Below are 24736 nucleotides of genomic sequence, written 5' to 3'. Positions count from 1 at the left end.
GCAAGCCAGTATCATCTTCAAATCCCGTTGCATCATATACAAGGCGGTTACCCTCAAGTGTCCAAGCTACCTCAATGAGAAACTCAGCATCTCTGCAGGCCTGAAATCCACCATAAGTAAGGAAATGTGCAGACTTGACTAACTCCGACAGTGCAGGAAGGAAAGCACCAACAGACAGGCCTTCTCGGTCTACACTCCAAAACTCTGGAACCTCCTCCCTGTCAACATCAGAGTTGCACCTTCGGCTTCTACAGTTAAAGAAAACTCTCAAGACCTTCCTCTTCCAGGAATGGCTCTTCCCCAACAACTAGGTCCACACACCCTGCACTCGCCACCCTACCTGAGATTCTGATCTGCTCCTCACTGTCTCCTCCCCTAGTTGCTTGTACATCCCTTGCTGCCAATTGCCCACCCTCCCCCTGCCGGTTAGCTCCTCACTCCCTTTTTCTCTGCTTCCCTCACTGTGTTCTTCCCCTATGATTGTAAAGTGCTCCGTTGCATCCCGAAGCTAGGTCCATGCGCAATAAATACCATTTATATAATACCCCAAAATGAAAGTACTTACTTCTTTTTTAGGAAAACGTTTTGGAAAATGTAATAATCCATGTGCTACTTTTCTAACAAGAGTAGGATTAAGTATCCGGATTTGTTCCAAATCATACATCATCTTCAAGGCAGGTTTCCTCCAAAAACCAAAAGTGCTCTGGAAAAAATATAAAAACCAATTAGATTCCTTTTTCGCAACACATTTAAAAAATAATATAGGAAGCAAACAAAAAAGATTCTTTGAAAGAGGAGAAAACAGAAAGAGTGGATGATAGTTGTAAAATATTTGGTTAAGGGTTTCACGAGTAACATTACATTGGGAAATACTAAAACCTATCACTGCGTAGAAAAAAGCTAGGAATCTGTCAGGAAGCGCTAAAAAATATATTATTTCATTGACAATAGGATTAAAGATGCATTACAAGCAAAATGTTGCTACATCTAGTTTCCAGTAGGAGTTATGTGGTATGTTGACATTATCCCTGTATGATAGTTGAAATTCCACATTCAAACAAACAATGGCATATAGTGTTGCAAAGTGCTGAAGACTAACATGTTACAAACTGTTCTTTGTAGGCACATAGTCCATTTCGCCAATAAATTCCAAATACATGCTTAATCTTCCCAATACTCTTTAACATCCGCCCAGTCGAACGACCTAGTTACCCAGGCATCTGTCAAAGAGTACTCAAATACTCGTATGCACAGAACTGAGCCCTACAAATATGCAGCCTACCAGAGAATTGTAATGAATAAATACAGGTTAAGATAAAAATAAATAATAGGGAGTAAGTAAATACATTCACAACAAAACATAAGAAACTAATATACAGGAGCCTGACCCTTGCCTCCATGCGCACACACCTCCATGGATATGTATGGATCAGCGGAGCTAGCAGGTCGGTGCCAAATGAAGGAGCTCTAATACTTGCATGAATTACTAGGTTCAATGAAATATGGATTCTGAAAAACGATCACTTTTAGAGTTAAAATATATATTTTACTCACCTAACAAAATACCCCATTGGGAATCAGAATTACTCGCATTTCCGAAAGAAACAATTTTACCCACAATGTCATAAAACAGAGAAAACTACTCCCACATCAAAAATATCAACTGGAGCACTGGAGCTTTTGCAGTCGGGCACCTTATTTTATTTATTTTATTTTAGTATTTGTATATCGCACTGCAACCCAAGGGCATAGAGGCGCTGAGAAGAATATGTTTGCAGGCTTGCTTAAGGGTTACAAGATAGCGGCCCAGTACAATGGATAATACAGTTTCATCGGATAATACAGTTACATCGATTACAGTAGGTTACAAGTCAGGTGCAGTAAGCAGAGACAGTCATCAAATGAGGCGATAGGGGGAGGCAAGTCAGACAAAAAGATTAGTCTTCAGGGCTTTACGGAAGGTGTGTGTGATTCGATCATCCTGAGTTGGGCAGGGAGGGTGTTCCAGTGAGTTGCAGCCAAGGAAGGGAAACTGGAGGCACCGGCTCTAACTCTTCGTGTATGAGGAACAATGAGGCGATTGGCATAAGCAAACCTGCCTGGTCTAGAGGGTGTTTTTGTTTGGTGATCCTCTGAGCTAAGTAGGTAGGTGCCAGTCCATGGATGCATTTGTGTGCAATGGCCAGTGTTTTGAAAAGGATCCCTTGGCTCCCTTCATTCTTTCCAAGGGTGGGGGATGGAATCTAGTGAAACCTGCAAGAACAGTAAGCCATGGCCATCAATTGAAACAGCAGTTCATTCACAGCCAGCCAATCGTAGTTGAATTTTAAATGGCCAAAGGGGAGAGAGGGTGAGTGGATACTGCATAGTGATACAGTGGAGGCATTACTATGCTAGTGAGTCACTGTTTCGCCCTCGTACAGCCACCTCCATCCACACTCAATGTGTGTAAACAATTTCAAATTAAACAAATTGAATATTCGAATCCGCAAAGGTCAGCCTTTTTTATATAAGAATCGAATCAGGGAAACTGCCTGTCGAAACAGGAGATCCAGTCTAGAGCTTCTATTTGGGGATCGACGCTTGCAGAATGTGTGTGGGAAAAAAGTCTCCGCTTGAATATATAAAAGAAACAGTTATAATCGCAACAGGCGCATGTGGCTGACAAGTAACCATAGCTGCCTTGCTTCTGGGGAAGGCATCATGTGTGTCATATAGGGGCCATTTAGAAACCGAGACTAACAGTAGATGAGCAAAACAAGGGGGGTTCTGGGAATCCCTCTGCCAGCACGAACACAGCCCATGGACCTGTTCTCAGGTGGATGGCCCCTGGGAGAGACTCTACCAATTCTTTAACTCAATGTCCCTTTCACAGAGGAGAAATGTCCCTGCATATCAGTCTCTGTCCTGCCCAGGGACAGTCCAGCACCGAAATGCTAGGCAATTCTCCTCTGAACAAGAGTACCAACAGCAACCCCATACACGTGTTTCAGCCTTGTTGGGCATCATCATTGAGGTGCAGTTGTGCCTCTCTATGAACAGTGAGCAAGGGGTCCACGTCTGGAGTCCCCTGGTAACATAGGGTGAGACCCAAAGTAACTTAATATTCACTGATGATGCCCAACAAGGCTGAAACACGTTTATGGGGTTGCTGTTGGTACTCTTGTTCAGAGAAGAATTGCCTAGCATTTCGGTGCTGGACTTCCCCTGGGCAGGACAAAGACTGATAAGCAGGGACATTTCTTCTCTGTGAAAGGGACAGTGAGATAAAGACTTGGTAGAGTCTCTCCCAGGGGTTATTCACCCAAGAACAGGTCATGCGCTGTGTCGCTGTGTTCAGCCCCTCCACACTTCCTCTGTATGGCTCTTGCTCATCCATCCATCCTGTTCTCATACCTCTGTACACCATCCCACCCACTAAACCTTTCTTGAATATCTCCCCACCCACCATACTTAAAACAGCACAACACACACCACACAATTGCACCATGCATAGACTACATACATAACAAACCTCTCTCCTTTATCAGCATGCTGCATTGCCCCACTCTGATAGCATCCTAGACGACTATCAAACACCACCGGCTAAAAATAGAACGGAGTAATAACCCCACACCCCATCCAGAGCTGGACTGGAAGGTTAAGGAGATGACCGTTAGGCGTTCTGTCCTTCAAATAGAACCAGCACTGGACTGGAAGGTGATTGGAAAGGAAAAAGGGTTTTTGATATCCTGCCAGCATGCCCCCCCATTGTTCAGGAATTCCTTGCTCACTCGAAAGTGTATTAAAAACGTGGATGCTGTTTAAATGCCAGAGGTGCACTATACAATTCCCAGATAATAGAACATAGCCCTTGCTCACAAAACGGATTTTCCAATTGTACTCCTTTCCTTTTCGGTCATGAACTATAGATCTTGTATTAGTCTTCTACTGAAAAACCGTTGATGTTTTAATTTTAGTTAAGAATGTGAATGAGGAGGAAGGATAGGGGAACGCTTTCGTATTGGTAGCATAACCACTCTGTGCAACACAGGTTCGAATCCCGATCTCTTAGAATCCACTCGCTGGTATTAAGTGCATAAATTAACAATAAAGCAAACTAAAAATGTGTCTACTCCCATCTCTCCTGTGCACTCGTGTCTGGCGGTTTTCCTTCTGAGGTCTGTTGTTAAACCACAAGTCCGTGGTAAATCTCTTTGTCTTTCAGGGGATGTGTCTTCCAGACTGAGGACACAAAATCAAATGAAGCTTCCACCGAGAATGTCTGAGTAGTGAGCGTGCGTGGGTACTCAACAGCTCAAAAATGATTGCCCGACTGAAGAAGCAGCAATTGCATTGCCAAAGGATTCAGTCAGTTATGTCTGAAAGAAAATGGATTTATTTTGTTGGTAACCCACCTTGTGTTGATTCTTGTGTTATTTGCTCTGTTTCCATGTGTTGTACGGTTAATATTATCTACTACACACCATGCAAATATTCACTTGTTATCGACGCTGACTCATGAAATAACAGGCCACATCAGCCATTTCATTCTGTCCCAAACTGTATTTATTCATACAAATTGTTGTCCTATATGACAAACGGTATTTGTCATACAGATCTTTAAAAAGAAGGACGACGTGTGTGGTGGGACAAGTGTTTTGTGTGTTACCTCATGGTTTCACGAGGCCACTTGCCATCTACGATTCCTGCTGCAGCAACAATACTCTTGCAGCGATCCCATCTATAAATGGCTGCTCACCAATGCATGTACTGAAATGCCCATCTGAAATTGTATGTGGTCTTGAGCAAGGATGAGGAAACTAGCAGATGTGAATCAATGTTTAACATTCGTGAAACAGGAAAGGCCAGTGATATTGAGACTTTTTAGAAAACGGGTTACTGTTATGGGGAGGCAAAAAAGGTGGCAGAAAGTCCTGAATAGATGAATTCTTCATAATAAAAGCACTGTGGCAGCTCTGGGCCCTGCCTGGACACCAACCGCTCAACCTCTCTTGAGAAATCTTCACTCCTGGAACAACCCAGAGCCAGCTGGCGGCCATGTTACAACCTGGAATGTACCCATGGACAGTGTGGGCAAGAGTGCAAAACTACAGACCACACACTTCAACTTGAGAGTGAACATAAAGAGGCAAACCATGTTTGAGACTCAAAGTCCTTTATGACCTGCCCTGAACACCATATACCTCGTAATCTCATGAATCAGGAAACCTGGCTGTCATTTTCCCAATTTATGACAGGGACTGATGTCTAGCTTTGCTAGAAGTGGTACCAGACACAGTGTTCTTAAAACATTGGTCCCACAACCAAACCCTGTCTGTTGCCTCACTGATCCAAAGTGTCACCTATGATTCAGGCATCAGCTCGCTGTACTTTCCAGCCTTCATAAGAAATCATGTTGCGCTGAGTTACCTCCCACCCCTCTACCATTTTCAGATTCTATTTGGTCCGGTCCCCTTCTCTTCCCTTACAGCACTCACAAATGCCTCGATTACTTTCATGAGAGAAGAGAATTTCAATGTGCCCTTGCAACCCACAATGCCATTCTTTACTTTCCCTTCATCCCTACCTTGTAACTCACTGCTCACTGGCTACCCATGTTCTTATCATATTTATTCCTGCATTGCTCTTGAGCCCTCACCATGCACCTTCTCACTTCATCCGCACCCATCCCCTCCCTCATGGATCCTGCACTGGCCCATCCTAGGTTCAGTTTAGTGTTCACCTGCCACACACATTAACCAGAGTGCGATACCCAAGTCACAGCATTGGGGGTGTTCCTGGTGCTCCAAAGCATCTCATCTAGTGCCTTCGTGTCATTCAGTCTTTTTCTAGAAGTCAAGTGCACTGTTTCTGCTACTACACTGCTGAACCCCTTGAAAATCCAATGCTCTAGGGATGGTAAACAGCTGTGAATTTCTATTTGATGCCCTTCTATTCAGCATAACCTGCCAGCTCAGCGCTTCTGAATTGATGTGCATTATTGCTCAGAATATCTTCTTGATAACCTCTCAAATGTGTTCTCTAAAGCCTTGTCAATTCCTAACTATCTCCACGCCCCCTTCGGGACGCCAAAGGGGACTGAGCAGTTGTGTACACAATCTAACACTTGTCTGAATTCAGGCAATACCAACAGAAGTTCTCGCAAGTTTTTATTTTGATCCCATTATTTTTGGATGCCCTTCTTTTGCTGAATGTACAATTCTCTCCTTCAAACGGTGTTGGGATAATCGTGTGCCTCATCAGCAGAACCTCCCCTTCAAGCGATGGCTCCTCTTTCACTTCCCACAATGCAGCTAACTCCGAGCCCATTGAGTGCTGGGTTGGCCATCCTTCCCACACCCACTCTTCACTTTGGATGACTCGGAATTTGTTTTAATTCATGTACTCATTGTTCCTTAGTAATTATGAACTCAGATACAGCTACACTCGCTACTACACTCCCTGGTCATTGTCAAATGATGGCAATGGCATTGAAGGTGGTCATTCCCCAAATGCAAAGCCCAAACTCAGAATAAAAGGACACACCCCAGTAGGGAATGAGAACAGGAGACAGATTGCAAGTAAAAGTTTATAAAGTAAAATGATGCATGCAGAGGACTCTGCTGCTCTGAGAGCACTCCACCCATAATACGGAAACAACATATCTTTATACACACATTTGGTCATCAGTGACAAATAATATAAGGGATGAATAGTACAAGCCCATTGGTACATTGTGACAATACTGTATAGTGAATAGGAGGATGGTGCAACTTGATTGGTTGGTGCAGAGTTGTTGCTCCTCGCAGCACATGGGTTGGCTGGACGTCAGTCCGCAGTGTGTGAGGATTCCAACTAATCTAACCTACACAGTAATCTTTGACATGCTATTAATAAGTAACACATAAAACTACCAGAATGCAGGGTGGTCTATAAATTGTAAGCAAACACAAACACATTCTTAACCCAGGCCTTTGTGGGGCAGGGCGCGGTGGTCCTTTTTGCCAGGTGGCTTATCTGAGGGTTTCAATCAGATGTATTCACCCTGTTGCCTCATGGTTGAAACAAATGAATTGATAGGTGTTAACCCATGGGGAATATATGATCACACAAGATTAGTTATATGGGGGCAATCCAGGGTGGTCAGTGGGGAAGGGTCTCACAAACTGCTACATGAAAGGAGTAGAGGGGCGAAAGATTGCACAGGCAATACTTTCTAAAGGTGGGGGTTGGAGGAGCAGGAGCAGGTTTGCGGAGACAATTGAATACACAAGTCAAGATTTGCACCGGTCACACACAGGGCAGTGAGCTTAGAGGAAGAGAAAGAATACAGTTTTTAAATTGCAAAAATGTGTGCCTAGGCTTCCATGAGAACAGGACTGGTGCACTGCAGACAGGGGAGGAGGTGGTGGGGGCTGTCGGGGCAGACTATGCGTGGCACTGGGTGAAGGGAGAGAGAGAGAGCTTTTTAGAGATCATTGTGTGGCCTAGTACAAAAAATGGAGTCTGAGGTGGCATAAAATGGAGTCCAAGTGTGTCATCCAATGGCTTCCTTCTTCTGTCAGCGAAAGGTAAGGGGACGTCTCCCCGCAATGGGATGAGTAAATACTTATTCCATGCGGAATGTACAGGGGGGGGATACGGACCCTTCCTCCCTTGCAGCATCCACGAGAGATTGTCTATGATGATGTTCCGTGCTCCTAACACATATTGCACCCAGTAGCCATTGAGTCTCAAACATAAGAGGGCAATAAGTCAGAAAGCTTGCCAATCTTTTGACTGTCCACCATAGGCATATTATATGTGTGTACTGTAACCAGCTTCCACCATATATGCACTTGTGGAAACACTCCATTCCCAACACATACAAGTCATTAGCTACCTTCATTAATTCTTTTGCTTTCTCTCACAGGACGAGACAATATGGGACCCAACACTTTGTTAGCAACAGCAGTGAATAACACTGCTAATTGCAAGTCAAAACCTCCCTACCTGTGGGTTTGACATAGCCACTCTTAATCTCTATGTCGCTCTCTCACACTGATCCGGCCATTCTAATGTTACATTCTTTTTCATTAGCATTGGTAAAGGGTAGAAGAATTCTGTAAACCGCTTTACAAACTCACTATAGAATGTGGCCATGCCAAGAGAATAGCAAACCTCATCCTTGATTTAATGCATGGTAGTCTCACTGATGGCCAGCATAAGATCTCCCTTGGGTCTAACGTCCTTGCTATCAATAGGATGACCTAAGTAGTCAACTTCTGTGGCTTGAAACCTGCACTGTGCCAACTCAAAAGTCATACTCATGTGCCTAATCTTGCTCTCTGCTTTGTGGTAAATTAATTATAACGTGGAGATTGTTATTGACCGTCCCTCAGCCAATCAGAATGTTCAGAGCGCAGTTAATAACTACCGGTATTGACAGCATTCTGAACATTATGACTTCAAATGGGAACTGTGAAACAATACAATTTCCAGGCAAAATGTTATTCAGCAAGACACCTCCACTCTGAGGAGCTTTTTTGCTGCAATGTCTTATTAAATACAACAAAAAGAAAGTTAAACATGGGGAAATGCTTCAACTCTTATCCAGAAATCGTGTACTCTTACATGCCATTTAATGCATGCTGTGAGAAACCCAAGGGCGTCCTCACCCCAACATCCTCTGTTCATGGACAAATGGACAAGGCCATAGCTTTTAAATCCTAGAGGATATGAGAGGTAGGGGAGCGTGGGGGAGATTTGGGGAATGGAGGGAAAATGTCCTTCGGTAAGACACTATCCCTCATTACCTTTTCCCAATGTACCTTTGGTCCCAGAAGCCTTTAAAGGGTACTTTCAACCTGTCCCCTTTCCTTCCTTCCTAAATGACCCTTGGAAATACCATCATTATAGAGCGACAATGAAGACAACAACAAGGAGGACACTTCCTTATATAGGCCAGTTAAACCCACAACAACCTCCTCTTGTTAATACAGAGAAAGATCAGAGCCATAACAAGCTATGGAAGAAACAAATAGGAATTATGCACCCCTCTGCTCAATCTTTTCCTATTTCACAGACAAACTGTCCCACAATCATATTCCTTTAAAACTGGGACGAGGAGGAGTCAACTGGGAGTTATGCACACTCCCATTCATGGACACCACTTTGGTACTAAGAGGACTATGGAGTAATACTATTCCAATGGCCAGGCATGTCCCACTAACAGATTAAACTATTGTCAGACAAAGGACTTGCACCTGTAACCAATTAAGAGGCTACAGGTGCATAAAAGGAGAAGCTGGCAGAAGGAAGAAAGAAACCCGCCTGGTGAGACCGATGCAGTGACCCGACGTGGAGCAGGCTGGAGAGGGGCCGGCAACAAGGACGCTGTATGTTGCAGAGGTGTGAGAGGGACGGAAGGCCAGAACGAACCACAAGAGGGTCGAGACACCCGATGTCCCCTGTGCCATGTGTCCACAGCCAGTGTTGTGGGACACAGAAGACTCCAGATTTCTGCATACCACTGCAGCAAGGTTTGCAGGTGGTGAGTGCTGTTTGCCAGAGCTCCCGACAAGCACAAGAGAAGCAAGGGAAAGCCAGAGAGGAGAGCAAACCCGCTGGAGGTTGGTGAGTGAAAGAAATGGAACAGAAATATCGGGGCACTCGAGGGGCTGGAATTGGGCTGATGGAAATGCTGATCGAACGGAAACGTATAATAATTGGGTTTGAAGACCGAAAGGAAGAGTTTTGAATACCGAACCAGCTGCAAAGTACTTTTGAAATGCAACAAGTACTATTAAATACCGAGCTAAAGAAAGGTACGAAAAGTATATGAAAATACTGCAGGAGTGAAAAGAAAGTGATGTGCATTCATGAACGCAGAGAGAACAAGTAATAAGCATTGATGGACAATGTGAAAATATGAACAAAGTGAAAGCCAGTAATGAGCACTTCTGAATTAAGGGGAAAACAAGTGATAAGCACTAATGGACAATGTGAAAGTAAGGTTGTGGAAAAGGAGGAACACCACAGGAAAGGTTGTGTGAAATACATGTTTCTAACAGAGTCAAAAGACTGCCAAACGAATTAAGAACACCAGTTTAAGAGAGGAAACCTGTGTTTGCAAGAAGGCCTGAAAGACTGTATGAGATATAAGTTATATGAAGAAGAATCTGAAATAAGTGTGAGCCCAGAGATACCTAAGGTATGCACATTGTGGCAAAGTCAAGAGACTGTTAAAGAGAAGTAAGATTGAGTGCTGAAAATATCAAAGGTTGTCGGTACGTGACCTTTAATGGGTGGACCGTGTGGTCCGAAAAATTAGCCTACACCGAGTAACCCCCTTTTGGAAAAGAGCCAAGGATATTCAAGAGAATAACAAAGTGCCAAGCGTTATTGGTTGCATGACTTATAATCGGTGGGCCGTGTGGTCTGACAACTGCACCTAGGCCAAGTAACCCCTATTGGAAAGATTCAAGGAAAAGTCAAGAAACAGAAGCTGTTTTGTATAATAAGCGCTGAAGTGATTGAAGAAAGGAACAATCTGCGTAAACTATTGAAAAACCTGAATGGTTACAAAGTTGAACTGGAATTATTATTGAAAGCTGAGAGATTTGAATTGACAGGCTTTAAAGGTGGGGGAGCTGCCTTCTTGGGAAAGGGAACCCAGAGACTTTGTGAATTGTGTTAAACTTGGGGAAGGGAACTCTCAAGACCTTTTGGAACTTGGGGAAGCTGAAAAGCAAGACAGGAGCTGGAAGAAGCTCAGAACTTTATGCTGGAACACGATTTCCTTTATTGCTGACATCCCTACACATTGTACATCTTTAGTTGTGAGGGCAAGTGTAGGGGATGGACACAGAGAGACTTGAGTTGAACTTAATAGACTATTCTTAGTTTCTTTAGATAAGGACATCCCACCTTAGAAAAGGGCAAGCTAGGCTTACCTCCATCCTGACATTTAAGAAGAAAAATACATTTTGTAGAAAAGAAAATCTGTTTTCTGTGTCTCACTTCATGATGCCTTCACAATGCTCATCTTAAACTTGTTCCAGTATAACCAAGTTTACAATTTTACTGCTTAACCTATGAAGATAACCTCATTTAAATACTACAAAAAAGCCACATTTAATTTACGAAGTTTGTCTATTTACATTACTTACAATTAAAAGTAACATTTTAACTTCAAGACAAAAACATGTATTGCTACTACTGCTACATGCTAAAAGCCTTACAAACATCGAGAGGGGTGATTATTGCTTGGAATTATGACCCTTGACAACTCCCACATTTGTCTATAAGGTTAAACTATCATACTGGTCGACCAGTGTGCCAGACGTAACTTAACAAAAGGGTGACCTCATTCTTCGAAAAGCTGCAGCCACTGAAACTAATCCAAATGGCAGAATAATGATTTAAGGGTGTAGTAAATGACGCAAGGTGTTTTGCGGTCTTCTGTCAGGGAAATTGGGCAACATGACCTGGACCAATTTAATATATGGGACATGTCAGCTCCCTTAACACAGTTGATCATTTCTGCAATGATGGGCATGGAACATTGGTCCACTGCTATAAACTTAGTGGTAGTTGGTGATGCTTAATTGAAAGGGTATAAACATTTCTTATGAATATGTAAGTGCGACTGACACAAAACCTGAACCAACCATTAGGGATTGCAGGGGAGCTTGTTCACCCAATTCAATGGGTAAAAACATTTAAAAGGACACTTTCTGTGAAATATGGACACACAATCACACAGTTTACTGTCAGTTTTGCAGGGAAAAAACAGTCACAAATAGTGTGCAGGAGCACTGCATGATGCCTTTGTCCACATTATATGCCAGGATAAAAGATGTTTTCATGCTGGGTGGGCCCAGACATATCCATGCTGGCTTCAAACATGTGTGTCAGTATTGCCACATAAGTCCAGTTTTCTTGTCCCATGATAATGCTTGCTCTGCCAATATAGGCCAGTATCCCACACAAGAACATATCTCCTTGTTGGCTTTGATTCCAAAAGAAACTCCATGCCACTGAATGAAATCATGTACATACTTGCTGCATCAATGTAGACCAGGGTGGCCATTTAAGACACCCATGTTGGCCTTGCCCATAATACCCGTAAAAGAACGTCCTGCCACTAGGAAAATATGTTCATTCTTGATGCACTAACGGAGCTCAGAATGTTCACATAAGAACACTCCTAATGTTAGCTTTGCAATAAAGATAATATTCTACAGGGGTAACCCCACACTCAGGTGATATTCCCTCCTACTAAGTGAGGATATATAATGTGTATTTCAACAAAAGGAAGGAACACACAACAATCAATAACAAACAGTAAATATACCCTCAGATAGCAGTTTCTCAAAACAGCCACTTAGCAAATATGGGCTGCATTCTGTGTTCTAAATGATCATCAAAAAACAATGTTACCAAAAAATATAATTTTTAATATATTAATCTCTTTTCAGCACAAGTAATACAGACAATTGTTTAAAAAACATATACACATCACATAGTCATATACATGATAAAATCATTCCACCTCACAGTATCAGAAAAAATGCCAAATATTTGATCAGCTTCACCTCACTGATGATCCCCAACAAGGGTGAAACACGTGTATGGGGTTGCTGGTGGTACTCTCGTTCAGATTGGAATTGCCATTGTATTTCGGTGCTGGACTGCCCCTGGGCAGGACAAAGACTGATATGCAAATGGATATTTCCCATCTGTGAAAGGCACAGTGAGTAAAAGCAGTGGCTGCGAACTCTCAAGTGGTTAATAACCACTGAACAGGTTATCATGTCTGTTCTTGCGAGAGAGGGGCGCCCGCTACCTTTGTAAAACTATTTGTTAAGGAACCTGGGATTGGTAGCCCTAGGTCTCCTGGGGGCAACCAGACGTGGTCTCCCTCTCACTGTGCTTAGAGAGGCATCAGCTTCACCTCACTGATGATCCCCAACAAGGGTGAAACACGTGTATGGGGTTGCTGGTGGTACTCTCGTTCAGATTGGAATTGCCATTGTATTTCGGTGCTGGACTGCCCCTGGGCAGGACAAAGACTGATATGCAAATGGATATTTCCCATCTGTGAAAGGCACAGTGAGTAAAAGCAGTGGCTGCGAACTCTCAAGTGGTTAATAACCACTGAACAGGTTATCATGTCTGTTCTTGCGAGAGAGGGGCGCCCGCTACCTTTGTAAAACTATTTGTTAAGGAACCTGGGATTGGTAACCCTAGGTCTCCTGGGGGCAACCAGACGTGGTCTCCCTCTCACTGTGCTTAGAGAGGCATCAGCTTCACCTCACTGATGATCCCCAACAAGGGTGAAACACGTGTATGGGTTGCTGGTGGTACTCTCGTTCAGATTGGAATTGCCATTGTATTTCGGTGCTGGACTGCCCCTGGGCAGGACAAAGACTGATATGCAAATGGATATTTCCCATCTGTGAAAGGCACAGTGAGTAAAAGCAGTGGCTGCGAACTCTCAAGTGGTTAATAACCACTGAACAGGTTATCATGTCTGTTCTTGCGAGAGAGGGGCGCCCGCTACCTTTGTAAAACTATTTGTTAAGGAACCTGGGATTGGTAACCCTAGGTCTCCTGGGGGCAACCAGACGTGGTCTCCCTCTCACTGTGCTTAGAGAGGCATCAGCTTCACCTCACTGATGATCCCCAACAAGGGTGAAACACGTGTATGGGGTTGCTGGTGGTACTCTCGTTCAGATTGGAATTGCCATTGTATTTCGGTGCTGGACTGCCCCTGGGCAGGACAAAGACGGATATGCAAATGGATATTTCCCATCTGTGAAAGGCACAGTGAGTAAAAGCAGTGGCTGCGAACTCTCAAGTGGTTAATAACCACTGAACAGGTTATCATGTCTGTTCTTGCGAGAGAGGGGCGCCCGCTACCTTTGTAAAACTATTTGTTAAGGAACCTGGGATTGGTAACCCTAGGTCTCCTGGGGGCAACCAGACGTGGTCTCCCTCTCACTGTGCTTAGAGAGGCATCAGCTTCACCTCACTGATGATCCCCAACAAGGGTGAAACACGTGTATGGGGTTGCTGGTGGTACTCTCGTTCAGATTGGAATTGCCATTGTATTTCGGTGCTGGACTGCCCCTGGGCAGGACAAAGACTGATATGCAAATGGATATTTCCCATCTGTGAAAGGCACAGTGAGTAAAAGCAGTGGCTGCGAACTCTCAAGTGGTTAATAACCACTGAACAGGTTATCATGTCTGTTCTTGCGAGAGAGGGGCGCCCGCTACCTTTGTAAAACTATTTGTTAAGGAACCTGGGATTGGTAACCCTAGGTCTCCTGGGGGCAACCAGACGTGGTCTCCCTCTCACTGTGCTTAGAGAGGCATCAGCTTCACCTCACTGATGATCCCCAACAAGGGTGAAACACGTGTATGGGGTTGCTGGTGGTACTCTCGTTCAGATTGGAATTGCCATTGTATTTCGGTGCTGGACTGCCCCTGGGCAGGACAAAGACTGATATGCAAATGGATATTTCCCATCTGTGAAAGGCACAGTGAGTAAAAGCAGTGGCTGCGAACTCTCAAGTGGTTAATAACCACTGAACAGGTTATCATGTCTGTTCTTGCGAGAGAGGGGCGCCCGCTACCTTTGTAAAACTATTTGTTAAGGAACCTGGGATTGGTAACCCTAGGTCTCCTGGGGGCAACCAGACGTGGTCTCCCTCTCACTGTGCTTAGAGAGGCATCAGCTTCACCTCACTGATGATCCCCAACAAGGGTGAAACACGTGTATGGGGTTGCTGGTGGTACTCTCGTTCAGATTGGAATTGCCATTGTATTTCGGTGCTGGACTGCCCCTGGGCAGGACAAAGACTGATATGCAAATGGATATTTCCCATCTGTGAAAGGCACAGTGAGTAAAAGCAGTGGCTGCGAACTCTCAAGTGGTTAATAACCACTGAACAGGTTATCATGTCTGTTCTTGCGAGAGAGGGGCGCCCGCTACCTTTGTAAAACTATTTGTTAAGGAACCTGGGATTGGTAACCCTAGGTCTCCTGGGGGCAACCAGACATGGTCTCCCTCTCACTGTGCTTAGAGAGGCATCAGCTTCACCTCACTGATGATCCCCAACAAGGGTGAAACACGTGAATGGGGTTGCTGGTGGTACTCTCGTTCAGATTGGAATTGCCATTGTATTTCGGTGCTGGACTGCCCCTGGGCAGGACAAAGACTGATATGCAAATGGATATTTCCCATCTGTGAAAGGCACAGTGAGTAAAAGCAGTGGCTGCGAACTCTCAAGTGGTTAATAAGCACTGAACAGGTTATCATGTCTGTTCTTGCGAGAGAGGGGCGCCCGCTACCTTTGTAAAACTTCCTGCAGAAGTAACTCTGAAGTCAAGCTTCCCATAAACTGTACATTAAGCACTCAGCAAGGCTTTGAAGCTCAGCAGAAGGATATGTTCAGATAAATCAGATGGCTGGTCACATGTCGAGAGAAATGAAACTTACTGGGACCATGTTATGCCCTGCCATTGATTAAACATTAAATACAGTTTTTCCTTAATAAAAGAGCAGTGTGTGTCCTATCCTCACCGCAGGTTCAAACTAAACAGGAGAAAAAGCCCATTGGGACCCTGTAAAAACGACATTTTTGTGATGTACATAATTTAAGTTATGTGGAAAGGTATGATTTTTGCCATTTTCATATACCTGGGAAATGGGAAAGTTGGCACAGGCGTAGATCATGAAAATAAGGTTAAATTGAAAATGGTCCCAAATTTAGCTATTTCGAAGCAGCAGAAAACCACAAAAAATGGTACCTCCGCTCAGGAAGGGCACGTCAAAGTTAAATTAGTATGGCCTGATTCGCTGTAAAATATAGAATGTATATATATATCATCATGGGGTTATTTGAAAGACCAGGGGAGTTATTATAGTGTGAGATTTTTCTGAACAAAAGATGCACAAGTCCTTGTCAATTTGAAATGACGTATCTATTCTCCTCCCTCAGCCTACATCATACATATCTCCCCACTTCTGGTACTATCAGCAGCCATAATTACCTGGTTGACTGTTTCTGAATTCCTTGACTTCCACATAGAAATGGGCTGGGGTGGAGTGACCTTAATCCCAAAAAGAAGTAATCCACAAAACACCACCTTTCAAGTCATTGTGGAGGGTGCAAAAACGAAATTCCCCATTAATTTTAAATCAGAATTACAAAGTTATATGGGTGGCTGATGTTAGCCTGTTTGTCCAACCTTAAATAACATTAATAGATATACTTACTACACACCGGCCTGGCTGCTAGTCCACTGGAGACCCAGAGTATTTGTTGGGCTTGGGTGCAAAACGGGTTGGGTGCCTCACCAAATTTATCCTGAAATAAAAAGTGCTTTATTGTGTGCCACCTTGCTTGGGGGGTGGGGGAGGAAGGAACCCCTCCACACTCCCCCACCCCCCGAGTTGCGAGTGACTGCATAATAAACCGCGATAAACCAAACAATGCTTAAAGCAACATTTTTTGACTCATTTCTAATAACCAATCAAGTTCAATTTATTGGTTATTTCTTTACTATTTTATTTTCTGGATCAGTTATCTAGTGCACTCTTTCAATGAAAAAAACGTGCGCAATGTTGTTTTGCAAAACAGCACCCATCTGCCCCAAAGGCGGCGAAACAACATTGTGCCATCTTTGTGGCTTTTTTGGGGTGTGTGGGGTAGTTGGGCCTGGACACTCCCAAAATCATTTCCCTAGTGGTCTAGTCCTCCTTTCTGCTTCACAGGGGTGGCAAAATGGGGACAGACCCTCACTTTTGCCCCTGGGGGTAGCAGAAAGGATCTGCCCCCCTTGGGGGTGGGGGGTTTGCTGAGGGGGGCTGGCCCATAGGCATGGGTCCAGCCCCCAGATGTCTCCAAATCTGCCTCAAATAAAAAAGTATTTTTTACTTTGCTGGGGGGGTTGAGGGGGGATTGGGTGCAAAACAGCACCCATCTGCCCCCAAAGAGGCAAAACATTGCGCCATTTTAATTTTTTGGTGGGGGTCGGTTTGGCCTGGTGGTGGGGCCCCACCTCAAAATTCCCTTGAGTTCGGGCTCGTCTGAAATCCAACAAGACCTCACTGAAGGAAATCGGGCAAAAAATACCCTTGTAACATGCAAAAGTATTTCTGTGCAATTTCATTTCCTGATGATGTACCGTGCGCCGACATCACTACTGCAACCCGACCCCCAGGCAGGGAAAGGGAGGTCGGTCTTTCCCTTCACAGCCTGGGGGTCAGGGACAGCAGTTCTGCTGCAGTGGAGGCGATCCGCCCCCCCCCCCTCCGAGGTAAGTAGTGCAAAGAACAAGGTATCTCGTCCTCCGCACTGTGAACGTAGCGCGGAGGACGAGATACTGCATCCTCAGCACTCAAGGGGTAAAAATCTAAGCAGATTTTCCACTGCTTATATTTTCTAGAAAAAGCAGTCTTAATCTCTTCTTATATTAAAAACAATCTTATTTTCAAGCGTCTCACCCCTCCCCTCTACCCCCAAGACATCCTTCGGGCCACCTCGTTTGAAGACCACTGCCTAAGAATTTTAATGTGTGCTTGGCAGCAGGTTACAGATTTCCTTTGATAGCACCCAGCAGTGTTAACACCTCTTTCTCTTTTACTCTGGTTTCATCTGCATTAGTACCTTGCTGATAGAGCAATTACTAACTTTTCAGTGGCAGTTTAGTGTTTCAGCTCGCCAATGGCTGCCTGCCCTATGAGATTAAAGGGCATTCCTTTGTGTCCATTATTTTAGCCACAGACTGTGTCCACCCCTCCTAACTGTAGCCAAGGGGGTCCCAATCATATTGAAATGTGCCCCCACGAGCCCTAAATGTTTAGCTGGGCACTATAAGCGAGCGCTAAAGCTGCTTCTTCCAATGTGCCTGATTGCGTGTGTGTTGTGGCTGGTGTGATGAGATGGGAATGTGTCAGTGACAGAAACAGCAGGGCCTGGTCGACTTTTGTCCGTCATCCCAGTGGCAAGTCAGCCTCTGCCCTCGGAAGTCTTCACAAACTGCAGGGGCTGCCTGCGAGCAGGCAGCATCCCATCACATTCCAAAGGCATTTTTAAAAAGCCTAAAGGAATCTCATTGCTGAGGATATGGCCGTGTGCTTCTAAATGCTCACACAACTTCTCTGTGACTTGCATTATTGCTTATAATTTATCCAATAATACTATTAGCTTTATACTGTGCCAGCTCACCGCCCGTCCTTAATGTCCCGCTCATTTATACAAAATATATGGAAGTCTGCAATACCTCAATAAAAGCTTGTAAATATCATTATTACAGTCGAGTCGTGACAACACTATTCAGCTGGAATAATGAAATTGTATGAATACAAGTGTAAGAACCAGTGCTGGAAATAGGGGGGGAAATTACTGTGGGACGGGGGGCGGGGCGTGAAAGGGCAGGGCCAACGGGTGTGGCGCCAGCTCAGGTCACACAACACAGTATTTCTTCATGGGCCCAAGCCTGGCGATTAGCATAAAAGCATATAGCATAACTGGCAACAATTATACATTTGAAACAGGTCTGCGTTAGTAAATCAGACAAGAAACCCTTTTAAGTGGGTAATAAAAGGTGAACTCTGTTCTTTTTATTGGTCTAAGTATTCACCCCAACGAAGAAAATCTATACATTATCAGACATGTATACCAATTTCTTCAGGTTCTGAAGAGGAGGGAAGCTTTGGAAGTTTCTGCATTCAGGCGCGCATGCCCGTCTTCAGAATAACAGCCTGCTCGTGTGTGAGAGTTTAGCACAGACCGGCATGTTCCCAGGGCTATTCCCTGGGCCTCAGGACCACGCAGAGCTCCGGCAAGGCAAACATAACCGAAGCTCCGCTCCGCCTTGTTTGGGTCCATTTCCTAACCTAGTAATAACTTAATACAGTTGGGTTGCTATGACAAAATGCCTCATGCTCCAATCTGCACAGAGCAGAATTCCAGCTGCCACTGGAGAACGTAATTAAAACTGCGACTAGCTTTGGCACGTTGCAGCCCCCGTACTTGATACGCAACAGTTTGATGTATCATTACTTTAAACCCGGAGCAAAAGCATCCGTCTCCATGGTGTCATTTATTTTAAACCACAGAAAAGCTCTTAAATTAATTGCACTACATTTCTTAAACTATTTTGTTGCAACACATTACAAGCTTCATATTAGTATTTTTTCCATCCACAGATTCTATATTGATTTTGTATCTCTGGCATTCGAATAAGCGAAAAAAAACAAGAGGAAGTCTCATGCAGGCTTGTAGTAAAAGAAAGAAAATATCCCTTATGATATGTAAAACGGATATCGCAAGTCCTCTTGGAGTTGCATGGCCTTTAAAGTAACAATGCTTTTGAAATGGGTCCTCTATTTGGTTATGAAACTCTTTGCTGATGTGCAATGTGCACTTATGGCAGGGGTAATTTTTCACATGAATGAAATGGCTAGTTGATTGTAACAGCCACCCTGTGATGTCACATTGTCTATTTTCCAGCTTCTGCAATCTGCACCTGTCCCTCACAGAAGGAGGGTGGGGGTGATTACTCTGGTCCTCCGGGCGCCCCAAGTCTCCCTCACCCTCCAGGAAACGCCAATTTCGCTAAAGTCCCCATACGCTGCAATGGGACCTTTTTTTTTTTTTTGCTGGCGCCACCCCACCTTCTGCCAGGAAAACCAAGAGTCAACGCCCCTACCTCGCCGCCTGCTGCTGAAAGATTAAGCAGTCATACAGATCACAGCTTGTTTTCGTAATAGGCGGCTCTGCTGCAAGGACAGTCCGAGGGGGTGGTCGATTACTCAGCAAAAATGTAGAAAGGAAGGAGGGGACACAGAGGAAATGAGAAGCCAAGGCTGTGTTGCGCAGACCTTCTCACGAGCGATTGCATGTCACCAGGCAAGTTTAGCCCCTCTCACAATGAAACTGCAGAACCCCATCACAGGAACTAACACATCCCTACATTTCATCTATCATACACAGCAGACGTGCACATTCACATGCAACCGCCCCCCCCCCCTCCCTGCTTATTATACTGGAAAATGTACATCCAAACCAGTGCTGGCCTTAGACGCTGCAGCGCTCCAGGCACCAAATCAAACATTTAGTGCCCCTGTCCTCCCCCCGCGCGCTGCTAGGCATGCAGCGGGGGGCCTACATGTTTCAATAGGCACGGCAGACGCCCTATCGTTATTAAATATGCTATGCTCCCGAGAACGAAGCGCATTTAATTTCAGGGGGAAACCTTGAAAGACTACACCCCCCTCCTCACCCCCGGCGGCCACTCGGCCTACCCTGCTCTAAGGCCGGCTCTGATACAAAGACAGGAAACCAAGACACCACATCTCACTCAATAAGAGGAACGAAAATGCATTCAGCACCAATGCAACGCACGCCCCACTACCATCAACCAGCACAAGCAACCAAAACGTCACAGCAGACCAGTCTCTTCCAGAAATTAACAGTAAAGCACATATCCTGGTCAACACAACAATGTGATTAAAAGGATTACCAACATCTGTCTAAAAAGGAATGACCAGAAACCCATCGTTCTTCAACAGAAAATGTTCAGCGGGCATTAAAGGCACTGAAAGATTACACAAAGTAGAAAGAAAACACTTAGCCCACTCACAAAAGAAGGAATCAATGTCAAAGTGTGACCAAAAACGCATTAAGTGCAACCTTGAAACAGGCTATAATTGCGGTTTGCCCCATACGATTAGTGTCCTGTAACATGGCAACTAGCCACATACTCCGCTAATCCACATAATATATACCAGTACAAAAGCTTTAATACATGATTAATATTGCATCGAACACCCCTCGTAAATATTTCATGATAAAGTCTTCAGTTTGCGAGAAAGAAAATGTGTTAATAATGCATATTCATTATGCCTGTGCCCTTCACTTGAACCAGAGTGCATGGCATGCTTGCAACTAATTCCATCTCCTACGTTCAATGACAATTGCAGCTCACACTGGACACCCCAGGCAGAGTGCGCTGCTGAAACTGAATGCAGCCCCTCACACGGACTGATGAATGCCCCCACACTGTGGTAACCAACACACAGTATACCCTTAAAGCTCAATGGGAATGTAGAATGTGACAAATTCACAGAATTTGTCCCCTCTTCCCAAGAAGGAGCCACCCCCCTTTGGGTCGAGTGAGGTGAGCCCACTTCAGTTTAACACCCTGTAGAGGACAGGGCAAGTGAGATCCCAGTGGGGGGAGGTTACCTCCCCCCTCCTTTGGAGCTCCCTAGAAAGGGCTGTGAATAATCCTACCTTTGTTCAAAACTCTAGTATCCGTGCTGGCTACGAAGGAGTGTGTGGGGGAGGAGGGGTAACCTATATGATTACAAGCATTCTGAAAGAATGGTTCGTGGGGTTTCTCACCCTCTAGTTGCATCTGGCTCACCGGGAACAAGAACACAGTGGAAAGACCTAACGCCCGGCTAAAAGAAGGATAAAACCTTGATCACTGGTGGAGTAAAGAGAGATTGCTGCAGAGCTGGAAACAGAGGACACCCTCCACCTAGGAGTATTGGCAGACTACAGAGAGCCTGCGTGGGGCTCGGAGGCCCTGAACGAGATTGAGGAACACCAACCGACCTGGCAGAGCAGAAACTCAAACCACCAGGGCCTAGTGGAGCAGCAAGGGCTACAGCCGCCCAACAACAGGTGCGCTCACAGCCACACACCGGAGACCTGCCGGAGGACAGAAGGAAAGAAGGGCAAGCTTACCTTGAAGCAAAGTGCAGGGAGACATGCTGCTACCTGGACTCACCTGGCTGATTCTTCTGAGAAGCACAGCAGCAAGACTAAACGTACGCGGTCCCCTGGGGCAAGCAGGAAAGGGGAGGCGAGGCCCAATAAGTCCCCAAGTTCGGTGAACAATACCAGACCCCAAGGTCGAGCAAGAGAAGTGAAACCCGAAGATGGGGTGAGATCTAAAAATCCAAAGTAGGGTGAGAGACCCAGGACACAAAGTAAAGTGGGACAGGAGTCATTTCTTGTATGAACTTGATGGCACTGTGTGAGAGATTTTTAGCCTACTAGCTTGGACTGGCACTAGGGGCGAGGAGCCCTTTTAGAAAAGAGACCAGGGTGGGTGTCTGAATTTTCTGAAAAAACACAAAATGTTGTCACTTTTGGTTACTTTCTCACACCACCCTAAGAATCCTTGGTGACAGTATAACCGCCTACATGTGGGAAGAAAAGAGTGCAAATTTGTCCGGGATATCCCTTGCAACAAAAATGTCACAAGGAATTTAATGCGACACAACGAAATGTCCAAAAAAGAGGTTAATCACTGGAGAGAAAACCCTCAGCAGTTAAGGTGTTAAAGAACCTGGGCCCTCCTGGAAATCCTTTGGTTCCCCTAGGGGAGACAAACACATAGGAAGGGGGCCTCAGACTTTTTTTACTGGAGGGTGGGGGACGCTGGGTATGAAAGGCTTGATTGACACTGAGTTAAGGTGACAGCAGCTAGAAAGGGGCAACCTGCAACATGGACACAAGCCACATTTAATAGCATGAAGAAACATGTTGCTGTGTAGTAAGACAACCAAAGTAGGGGCAGCTGCATGTGCTCCCCACACACTGATGTGCACTAATTTGTCTTCCTGATCTATCCAGCAAAAGATATGCAGAACCCTAACTTGCACAATATGGATTGACATGATCAGTACCGACATCACAGTAAACAAAATCACAAGCAGTGGCATCAGTCTACAATACTCTAGGATACCTTTGGTAAAGGCATTAAAAGAAGTTTTCACGTGCAAGACAAGAGAATGATATGTTGTGCAATATATAAATATTCACCATTTTAAATATACAAAGACCCAATAGTTTAGTAAACCAGGAGGGTTTTTCTTCATAGCAGAAATTGCAAACTAAATCACTTCTAGCAACACCCAATGTCAGCAGATCAAGCACAATGAGATTAAATGATTTGCCCAGGATCACACATTGTGTTAAAGTGGAGAAATCAGTATTTTACCCATGTTGTGATATAAGCACTTGACTACATATCTTCCAATTGATCGGTCACAAACATACTTAAAAAAAACCCAACAACTTTATTTAGGTATCAGGCAAACATGTAATACAAGACGTTCAATCTTTCACATTCTTACAATCGTTTACTTGCTTATAGGTATCCAACACATTTACAATTCAATTGTTTGATTGTTTTGATTTACAATTTACGTAGGTGATTCTTTCACATATTCCCGGAATGGTCCCCATATATCTTTCGGCCTACCGACTATTACCATTCCGGTATACCCCCTCTTCCCTTTCATGCACGTAGGTTAGTTCTCTTAACCATTCGTATAGTATAGGCGCAGTCTTAGATTTCCAGTGCAGTAATATACATTTGTTTGCGATTATACATCCCGTGTTTAACAGTCTACATGTTTTAATATTAACTTTTGCGATATCCCGACAAATATTTAAGGGGTACGAGGGATCTTATTCATACCACAAAGTGCCCCAGAAACCTCCCTCCAGAATTATATCACGTTTGGGCAACGCCAGAACATAAGGACTGTGTATGCTCCGTCCGCTCCAAATTTTGTGCATTTGTCTGAGGCGTCCTGGGAAAATCGTGCCACCTTGGCAGGAGAGTAATGTAACCTCTTTAATTCTTTGAATTCTATGAGCTGCAATCGGGCATCGAGTGAGACGTCCTTGGTTAGTTCACAGTGTTTTCACCACTTGGCCTCATCTCTACTCGCTGTGGTATCTCCCATTTACCCTTCACTGTGTTGCTTTGCACTTTACTGTTCTGTATTATACCAAATCCCTTCAAAAGAAATTTCTAAGGCAGAGTTTAAACAGTCAAAAATGAGATAAATCTGCACTAGCAATACTTAAAAGGAAACAAATTTGGCAACATTGTAATTGGCTACGGCGACACAAGAAGGTACTGGACCGCAATGATGGGGAAAAAAATGCTCCACATTATTAAATCATCCAATACTGCAGAAATGTGCAGACAGATCAACCAGTTACAGATGGATCAAAATTCATCGATAACCACACCCATCCTTCTGGCAGTTTGGATATCCAACTTTAAAAGAATCTTCAACCAAGAACATGACAACGTGTCATCTCTATCGAAGAACGCTAAATGGCATTTAATAGACACCTCAGCAGAGACCATTGAGAATGTCATCATGAAGCTGTTAAAATCAAATGCACATGGACCCGACGGGATAAGTAACGCCACCCTTAAAGAAAATCCACAACAATGGGCCAAACTCTTATCAATTCTATTCAATTATATTACGAACACCCAAAAGATACAAACTTCATGGAAAGAATCGATAATCATACCCATTCATAAAAAGGGCAATCGCCAAATGCCAGCCAACTACCGCCCGATAGCATTGCTGGACTCTATGGGCAAAGTCTTTGGCACCCTTGTACTTCGAGCTTTGCCAACCTGGGAAACATCTTCTGGCCATTTTGATGTATGGCAATCGGGCTTTGTGCGAGGTATCGGAACATCACATAACATCTTCATTCTAAATTTGCTGAAAAGCCGCACAGAGAGAAAGAAAGACTCAAAAATGTATATTGCCTTTATTGACTTAAGCATTTGACAGCATCTCACGGCCACGGCTATGGTCCAAATTGAGTGAGTGGAATTGTCTTGCTTCCATTATTGATCCCATCAAATAATTTCATCAAGATACCACCCTTAGTCCGGTTGCACAAAACAGGCTTATTAAC

General features: G+C 44.4%; 1 protein-coding gene across 5 annotated transcripts in view; it reads right to left on the bottom strand.

Annotated features, from left to right (window-relative positions):
- Nucleotides 1-24736, bottom strand: part of ST3GAL6 (ST3 beta-galactoside alpha-2,3-sialyltransferase 6) — a 773060-nt gene that overhangs the window by 97959 nt on the left and 650365 nt on the right. For all 5 annotated transcript variants that reach the window (XM_069637206.1, XM_069637209.1, XM_069637205.1 and 2 more), the window contains one exon: nucleotides 566-703. In XM_069637206.1, coding sequence (XP_069493307.1) covers nucleotides 566-703 — 138 coding nt within the window. The remainder of the gene's footprint in view (nucleotides 1-565; nucleotides 704-24736) is intronic.

The sequence above is a fragment of the Ambystoma mexicanum genome, chromosome 7p (genome assembly GCF_040938575.1).
Source record: "Ambystoma mexicanum isolate Mex_15411 chromosome 7p, UKY_AmexF1_1, whole genome shotgun sequence".
NCBI lineage: Eukaryota > Metazoa > Chordata > Amphibia > Caudata > Ambystomatidae > Ambystoma > Ambystoma mexicanum.
The sequence above is the reverse complement of the archived record's forward strand: the minus strand, read 5'-3'. Positions and strand labels throughout refer to the sequence as shown.